The sequence below is a fragment of the Panthera tigris genome, chromosome X (genome assembly GCF_018350195.1).
Source record: "Panthera tigris isolate Pti1 chromosome X, P.tigris_Pti1_mat1.1, whole genome shotgun sequence".
NCBI classification, from domain to species: domain Eukaryota; kingdom Metazoa; phylum Chordata; class Mammalia; order Carnivora; family Felidae; genus Panthera; species Panthera tigris.
The window spans coordinates 91,037,034-91,046,498 of record NC_056677.1 but is presented as its reverse complement, the minus strand read 5'-3'; the positions used below and the strand labels follow the sequence as shown (position 1 = coordinate 91,046,498).

The 9,465-nt window shown below is 42.9% G+C and overlaps 1 protein-coding gene across 1 annotated transcript; it reads right to left on the bottom strand.

The window, feature by feature from the left end:
* Positions 1-5,939: 5,939 nt before the first annotated feature.
* On the bottom strand, positions 5,940-6,212 carry SERTM2 (serine rich and transmembrane domain containing 2). Its single transcript, XM_042975101.1, has one exon. The coding sequence runs from the start codon at positions 6,210-6,212 to the stop codon at positions 5,940-5,942; it is 273 nt and encodes a 90-aa protein (XP_042831035.1).
* Positions 6,213-9,465: the final 3,253 nt, after the last annotated feature.

The window sequence follows — 9,465 nt, the reverse complement described above, 5'->3', positions numbered from 1 at the left end:
CCAAGTAATGCTGATTTTATCTTCTAAATATATCTCAAAGCTATTCACTTCTGTTTATCCCTACCCACTACCACTTGATGGCAAGTCTAAGGGATTACCACCCTTCTCCTGAACCACTGCCATAGCCTCTCACGCGGTCTCCCTGCATCCATTTTTGTCACTCTTCAGTCTCTCCTCCACGATGCTGCCAGAGGTCTCTTCTTTTCCATGCTGAAAATAAAGGAAAAAACCTATAGCATGTCCACAAGGCCCTGCATGGGCTTGTCCCTGCAAACCTTTCCGGCCTTCAGGAGACTTCTCCTCACTCGCGACGCTTCTTCAAGTGTGACAGGTTTATTTGATTTCAGAATCTTGGCACACGCTGCTCTCTCTGTGGAACGCTTGCCCTAGTCTCTCCTTGTACACATCTGCTAGATTTTAGCTTAGGTTGTTATCTCCTCAGGAAAGTCTTCCTTGACACTCTAGGCCTGGCAAGGCGGCATCTCGGCTACTCTGTGTGTACCCAAGCACCCTGTACTTCTCCTTTGTAGTGCAGTATTCTCGTAATTATCCGATTGCTGTTGTCTATCCCAGTAGGCTATTACCTTCACCAAGGCATAGACTGTGCCTTGTGTTCTCTGTACACGCAGTAGGTGCTGAGTAAATGTTGAATATTGAATGGGTAAATGAATGGACGAATTTAGGTACTTAGCATCTTTGCCAGATTGTGAGCTTCTTGACTGCAAACTTTAGATCCCCACAGAACCTAGCCCAGTGTATGGTGCGGTCTCTTTCATTCTCTTCCATGTTTATGTATGATGTAATCAATAAATACTTGATGTGAAAATGAATTGGAATACCTGGAACTGCTCGAGCTATTTTTCAAAATCTCACCTGTGTTTAATATGTGCACTTCCTTTTCCTACTGTATACGTGTTCCATAGTTTTGTCTCCTTTTCCTGCGGGCATAGCAATTCGTTCTCTGTGGCCGGCAGAAGCTTCGTTAGCCAGTAATTTTCTCCCTTTTAATGTCATTGAATTTATTACAGAGCCCAAAAAGAACTGCTGTGTACACTTAGAACACTATACAATTTGTACAAAGTACACGATTTTTACCTAAGAGGAAGTGTCCTCATTTCTAGGGGTGAGGGGAGAGATAATCATGCATATGAGGGTCTGGCATGGACTGGGAACATTCAGTCAAACCATCGGAGGATTGGGATTTGCATGGCGGGTGATAGTTCATCCGTATTTCTGCATCCTCCCTTCATTCATGTCAATTAAAACTGCAGGATCTGCCTTTGTGTAAACTTTCCTACAGTCTTTGAATATGCCTCGCCGTGGCGCTAAAATTGAAGAGATGAAGAATTCTGCTTAATCTGTTTTGAATTTGGGTATAGGGAGTTGATCATCTATAGAGCTCAACTGTTGCTGGCAGAACTGGGAATATTGGAGAATGGATAGCTTTGAAACAGCTATTCAGGGCTCGGAAGCAAAGCACGGCGGGATGAGTACTAAACCAGGCGTCCAAAGACTGGCAGGGTAGTCTTGACTCGGCCTGTGTGTAACCACGAATGCCTCCGTCACCTCTGTGCCCACGTACAACAGACTACAATACCTCCACTCAGTTACTCACAGGGTCGCTGTGAGGATCAAATAAAGAAAGCACAAAAGGAAAGATAGGTTAAAAAAATGCCCTACGAGGCGCAGGACATGTTGAAAGATACTGACACTTTAGATGTCTTATGGCACACTTACCCCAGGTCACCTGCACCGGCGGCTGAAACTCCATTGTCCATTTTGCACATCTGACTACTACAGAAACAAACGCATCAATCACTTTGCAAGTCGGAAGAAAATAAAGGCTGGGGAATGGGGGAATCGGAAGAAACAATGACACCTCAAAGTTATGAATCCCACACATTGGCAGTTGTTACCATTTATAATGGGATGAAGAGACTAATGTGCTTTTACATTCTTCAGACAATAGATACTTGTTATCAGCAAACCAGTTTATTCTCCAGGGATCAAAAATGACATGCTAAATAGTCATTGAAATATTATACTTCTGTTTTTATACAATATGAATCTCTTTCAAATATTGACAGCTTCAAACAGAAGAAACCCAATTTTTTTCTTTCACACAAGTCTTCATTTTGTTAAAAAAAGTTGTTCCTTTAGCACAAATGCAGGTGAGTAAAATGTATTACTAAATATAACCATTTAATTGCATTAGGTGGACTCCTTTTCACCTACTTAGTAAGTTTGGTGGGGTCTGCAGCAGTGAAACTCAGTTATGAGTCCAAAGCTTCAGATTTGGCGTGGATGGAAAGATAAGGCTTGATGAGCCCATCTTTACTTGATTAACCTTAAGATTCCCTGCCTAATACATAATACAGAAGCCTTTTACAATATGCCTTGTTTGATACAACCCACGATTCTGAAATGTATGCAAAGTACATTTTTAGAAATTGATTTAATTTTTTGAGAGAGAGACAGAAAGGGGGAGAGAGAGAGAGCGCGCGCGCGCGCACGAGAGGGGGAGGGGCAGAGAGAGAGGAAGAGAGAATCTTAAGCACGCTGGGCGTAGAGCCCTACACGGGGCTCAATCTTACGACCGTGAAATCATGACCTGAGTTGAGATCAAAAGTTGGACGCTTAACCAGCTGAGCCAGGCACCCCAGAAATTGAATTATTTTTATTTTTATTAAAAAAAAATTTTTTTTAACGTTTATTTATTTTTGAGACAGGGAGAGACAGCATGAACGCGGGAGGGTCAGAGAGAGAGAGGGAGACAGAATCTGAAACAGGCTCCAGGCTCTGAGCTGTCAGCACAGAGCCTGACATGGGGCTAGAACTCACGGGCTGCGAGATCATGACCTGAGCCGAAGTCGGATGCTTAACGGACTGAGCCACCCAGGCGCCCCAATTATTTTTAAACATATTAGGAGAGGTTACCATTTAGAGAATTCATGTCGTGAGTCTTTTTATTAGGTTGAGTTACATGAAATGGCTGATATCCGAACACTTTTTGACATATGGAAATGGCAATTTCATATGGGTCAGCATAATAATAAGTAATAATAATAAATAATGAATAAATAAATAATAAATGAAGCATCAGTCTTTCATCTTAGAACAGAGTACATCTACATAGAAATAACCTGCTTATATACATTTAGGCTACCGTGCAGTTTTTGGAGAGTGGGGAAGGGGGAAGGAATTGCCAAGTCAGCATTGTGGATAGATGGATAAATTCAAATGATGCCCATGGAGTGCTCTAGCTGACTCTTTGAGCAGTAATATACGTTAATTAATATACTGAGGGAGAGAATATAATTTAATAGAAATGGAAAAATTCTTTTCTTTATAGTCAGTTTGCTACGATGAAAACCTTCAGTTTATTTTCCTAAAGATTAAATACCATGTGAGTCACCACAACAACACGTCTGCTTAAATGCATCTCCATTTGTGTCATCACTGGAACTTGTGGCGGTGGGGGGGGGGGGTCATGCTGCTATTTTAGTGCAACTGTGCTGTGTGCTTTGGTTAATGCTCAATAAAGATCTGGATCCCATGGGGTAGTTGTGATGAAAGAGGGTGCTTGTTTTCCAGGTGAGTCACCTAATCATAAATCAGGACTCTCGCTCCAAGCCAGTGACTAAAGAAGAGGTGTTAAACTCTGGACATGCGGGCAGGGGAGGTCAGGTGGGCAGGAATAGATGCGTAGTCTGTCTGTTCATCAAATCTGGCAACAAGGCACTGGGTAATCTCGCTATTCATCGCTGTCGAAAGCATAATTGGTTCTTTCATGTATCCAGCCACGGACTTCCTAACTGTAAAGTGCGTTCAAATACTGTGAGCACAAAAGGGGGTGCCTGGAGCGAGGGGATATGTGTGTCCTTAAGAAGTTGTGGGGTATGCTGCCAGCCTTCGATGAAGTGCGTGCGTGTAAGGCTGCCAAAGAACCAAAACCTTACAGAGGACATGGAGTCCGGGTGTTGAATAAAGACACAACTCGAACCACCAGACGCAATAACATAAAAGTCACCATGCGTTTTGGAAAATAAAAGGCCCAGAGGGAAGTGTACGCCCTGAGTCTGAGCCTACCTGCTCATCTCTTCTGAATGGTGCAGAATGCACCTGCTGTCTCTTACGATCCGCTGTTGTATCAGGTGCGCCAGAGTCAGCCTTTGCTGCCAAGTTTAGCTCTGCGTGTGGGGATTCCACACCCTGCAGCCCCTTGGAGAGAGGAGTATTGGCAAATGACTGTGTATAAAAGTAGAAAGCACTTGGGAATTTCACCACCAGGCTAGATTTAGATCAAAGGGGCCAATCTAAATTGGTAACAGATTAGTGACAGCTGCATGCCTGGTAGAGGTGGCGTTAACCTAACATCCATACCATTTCTCTTCCCACCACTGCAGTTCCCGAGGCAGCACCCTGTGAAATGTGGTGACCATCTTTTAGGTGCAAGTGAGAACCGATTTTTTTTGAAGCAGGTAGACTTTTGTTTGTTTGCTTTTAAGCAGGTAGAATTTAACACACGTGTATTAGCTTTTGGGTGGCAAGTATATGACCGGCCTTCTAATTTGTGATTTGTGAACAGTACTCACCTCCTCCGGGTTCCCTTTTGGAACGTTCATTTTGCCAAAAATCAAATTCTTCCCTCACTCCCGGCATACCAGGCTACTTATGAGAATGGGATTTTTAAAAATATATTTCTCTCATAGGTAATAAGCGAACCACGTCATCTTTTGGCAGGGATCAGGAAGGGAAACATATTTTCTGGGAAAGACAAATGTGACAGTTGAGGACATTGATCTTAATAAGGATTTGTAGGGGGGTGGTGTTTACTCCTTTCCTCCCTTGTCTTTTTCTTACCCTCAGATCTAAAAGGAGTCCAGTGATAACTAAATAGCTCTCCGATCATTTTTCAGAAAGAAAAAGCTGGCACCCAGAAGCTTGAATGGTTTGTCCAAAGCCACAATCATTCAATGACAGAATACCAAGATTATTTCCTTCCTGCTTTAAAGGATAGCTGAGTCTTTTTTGCCAAGGCCATCTTTAAACAAAGCTCATGTTTGTGTGCAACTCTTCAGGAGCATGATGGGGAGGGAGAAAAAGGTAAAGAATTTGCACGTATAATGCAAGATTCATTGTCATGAGCACATTTTGTCTCAATCTTCCCTTGGTTTGGGAGAAGCTCATCATTCTGAAGTTTTGTAATACATCTGCCATTATCTGAGTTTTTAAGAGTCCAGTAATAGTAATAACACAGATATAAAATGCACATTTCCCCTCTCTAGGTGAATTTGCTGACTAGAAACTACTTTCTGCGCACTTGCTCTTTAAACTGAGACAGTTTCTTTAAATTTCTTCTTTCGTTTGGGACAAACCCTTTGACCTTAGATGATAAAATGACGGCTCCTTTGGGAAAGGGTTCATGGTCCTTTCCATTAACCTCTGACATGATTTACCTTCATGTCAGCAGAGGCGACTCTTTAGGGTAAGTGCTAAATTAAAACTTGTCCTTTACTGGGGGGGGGGGGGAACCCTCTTTGAACAATCAGCCCCTTCGAGAGCAGATTTTTCTTGTTCTTGGAGCTTCCAGGGATCCTGTGAATTTTACAATAGCTGCATATGAATTTCTGTGGTCTGAGGTTTGCTCACGGCCCAGGCTCTCTTTGGTTACTATGGAAACCTGCCCTCCCAACCAGCTGCCATTTCCTTTATTTCTGGCAAAGAGTGAGTCTTAAGCCTCTTAGATAGCCCACAAACAGAATCAAGAACAAGAAGAACACACGCACACACACACAAAATACATGAACAGCTTGTTAAATAAATAAACAACTTGTTGATTCCCTCCATGGGAAGCCACATGCAACAAAAGAAACTTTCCTGGACATCACCATAGAAGGGTTCACTGAGATCCACTAAAGCTCATATTCATCCCGGCTTTAAGGAGTGGGGATCCGACTCTGCATCTCTACATCTGTGAATTGAGGAACGCTTTCTGTGCTCTCGGAAGTGATGGGTGAGATGACATGTTTGAGCCGAAGGAGCATGGTGAAGAGCAGGATGAGGAGAATGGCTAGGAGGCTCAGGAATAAGCCCACATACATGTAGAGGTTGGAATACTTATCGGAAGTGTTATCAACCTCTGTTGCCAGGGTGGGGAAATGGGCGCGGCCAGTGAGATTTCCATGGTACTTGAAATGCACCTCCGTCATCACTCAAGACTTCAGTCGGTACCTGCTTCTATTTGCTTTCTATTGCCCTCGAGGCATTCCACAGCCACATAGACTGTCTCTGAGTACCCTGGAGGTGTTCTAACAATCTCATGCAAAGCAATCACGACCCAGACCCCGTCAGTAGCGCACAGGCAAGAAAATGGTGATGTTCTAATTTGGCAATTGCCACGCTCTGTCCTCCAGCACAGCACCCCTCTCTTACACAGGTTTCATCGGAAATTCTTAATCATTAAAAAAAAATAATATACAAATAAGTCTTTTATTTTCCACAGTCCTACTCTTACACAGATTGAAACAAATGCGGCGAAACTGCTTTATAATACTGGCATGGGGACAAGAATCTCTGAGTATTAAATCAGACTTTTTACTCTGTTTTGATAGAGGGAGAAAGGCTTTCTGTTTTATGTATAGCTCATCTAAATATGTGCACTAATTATGTGGATTTACTTGGGTTCTTCTGTGAGGAGCCGTTCTAAAGGCTTTTGTATGTTTCAGACTCAGCATATCTGACTTTTCACCCTTCTTGTCTTTCTGAATCTCCCCTAAGGATGGAACTTGTAAGATTCCTGCCCCAGCTGCCACAGCTCGAGGGCTGGAAGTCTAGAGGATGTGTGTTGACGTCCCTCACTGTAGGCTGGAGGGAAAGTGTGGTCAGACCTGGGAATTCTCAGAAGGAGGAGGTCTCAAGAGATGCTGACAGCAGTATGTCTAGGCTCAGAAGATTTGACTCTTAAGATTCTTCAACAGATTTATATTCCTGAAAATCAAAAACAGAAATAAAAGATTCAGGTATCTAAGAGAAACAGATGGCAATTTCTTTTGAAAGACAAATTAACAGATATATTGCAAAACGTTTGCGAAACGGCAAATTCGTTTTAAAAGGATATTCTGAGTTTTCAATTTGAATGCTTCTTTCTATGTGGTACATGGCTATTAAAGAAAAGAAAAATTCGGATCACTGAACAGCAACTAATAACTAGGCTAGATTAGGAGAGTGTTTTCTAAACTAATTGATCATAAGATTTACCTGAGATAATAAAGTATAGACCAAGGGCCCCAACATCGACTTTCTAAACCATAATCTCCACAGTAGGGGCCTGGAGAGCACTCTAGAGAGTCAGATTTTATCGGTCTGAGGTGGGGTCCAAACACTGGTATGTTTTGTTCAGTTTATTTATCTATTGTGAAAGAGACAGAGACAGCGCAAGTGAGGAGGGGCAGAGAGAGAGAGAGAATCCCAAGCAGGCTCTGCCCTGCCAGGACAGAGCCCGATGTGGGCTCAAACCCGCAAACCGTGAGATCATGACCCGAGCCGAGATCAAGAGTGTGACACTTAACCAGCTGAGCCACCCGGATGCCCCAAACACTGGTATTTTTTAAAAGCTCACAAATGGCTGTCAAGTGTAGCCAGGATGAGAACTGCTGCTCTGGCTTACCCAAGAAACCCTAGCATTAAAATAAACGGGGCCTAGGGGCACCAGGCTGGCTCAGTCGGTAAAGCGTGCGACTCTTGATCTCTGGGTCATGAGCTCAAGCCCCGTGTTGGGCACAAAGCCTACTTAAAAAAAATAAAATAAAATAACGAAGACCTAAATCTAAGGATTCATTTTTTCAAACTCTAGGTCCCAGTGCCGTGGGTCGCTTTAACAAATCATGGAATTTTTAGGAATGCAGGCCTCCCCCAATTTTGTTTTTATGGCCTTTCTCTCTCATTTAGGTCTGTGGATAGAGGATATACTATTTTTTTCAGTATTTGTAGATCTGAAGGGATCGAGAGGGCATGTCTGCTCCCAAGCAAATAACTGTATCTTTGATTATTGGCAAAGACAGAACCTTGTCTTTCTTGGCGAAAACATTCCAGTGTGTAAATGGGGTCAACTATTTACTGTTGAAGTCTTCCAAAAATGATTTGGCTTGTCGTCGTGAACATGAATTCTGAGTCTGGGTGACTAAAATAAACAAAATAAACCTCCATCACCCATCAAACTTCTTTGCGTGCTGGTAACAGAGAGCTGACAGTGTAGCCTAGTTTTGTCTCTTGTCAACATACCAAAGAAGAATAAATAGAAACGGCTCCAACAATCACATTACCCTTCCAATAGTCTTGAATTTTGCCCCCAGCCTGGAAGCACTTAAACTTTATATTTACTAGTCCACATTACTATACTTTCTGGAATCTGGATGAGTCTCAGTCTGCCTACCCACTGCCCTACCGCCCATGCAGAGCCACCTGGCTCACAAGAAACATGAGCAAAGAGACAGGGTATCCTTCTACTGTCTTTGGAGCAGTGGTCGAGGAGACACGTTTGCGCAACGTAAAGGTACATTTCTTTTGATTTCTGATCCACTAATAAGTAGAAAAGACAATCACAGTACATATCCTTTTTCCTGAATTCTGGTATCTTGGATCAAGACCCAGGAATATGAATCCCGGGCCCAAGCTTTTCAAGTGATTCTTTGTACACTGAGCTTTGAAAGGTAACTAAGTGTAGGTCTTTTTCTCCAGATATCCGAGCCAAAGAACATAGCTAATCAGTCTTATTGGTGGTTTGGGCCCTACTTTATTTATTTATTTATTTTTAAATTTTTTTAAATTTCACGTATTTACTTTTGAGAGAGAGACAGAGAGAGAGACAGAGACGTGGACAGAGTGTGAGCAGGGGAGGGGCAAAGAGAGAGGGAGAGACAGATCTGAAGCAGGCTCCAGGCTCCCAGCTGTCAGCACAGAGTCCGACACGGGGCTCGAACTCAAGAACTGTGAGATCATGACCTGAGCTGAATTCGGATGCTTAATCAACCGAACCACCCAGGCGCCCCTGGGGACCTACTTAAAAAATATATATATATTTAAGGGACACCTGAGTGGATCAATTGGTTAAGCATTCAACTTTGGCTCAGGTCATGATCTCATGGTGTGTGAGTTCAAGCCCCGCGTCAGACTCTGTGCTGACAGCTTGGATCCTGGAGCCTGCTTCGGATTCTGTGTCTTCTCTCTCTCTCTCTCTCTCTCTCACAAATAAGTAAATGTTAAAAACATTTTTTTAAAGAAAAAAGAAAAAAACTATTTAAAACAGTGTTATGGGGTGACCTGTGTCTCCTCCAAAGATATGTTGATGTCCTACCACCTGGTACCTGTGAATGTGACCTCATTTGGACATAGGGTCTTTGTAGATGCGCTCCAGTTAAAATGAGGTCAAGTTAGCCCTAATCCGATATGACTGGTGTCCTTATC

Bases quoted from the DNA above. Each gene is read 5' to 3' on its own strand.
- SERTM2 (XM_042975101.1), bottom strand. From the start codon at position 6,212: ATGACGGAGGTGCATTTCAAGTACCATGGAAATCTCACTGGCCGCGCC.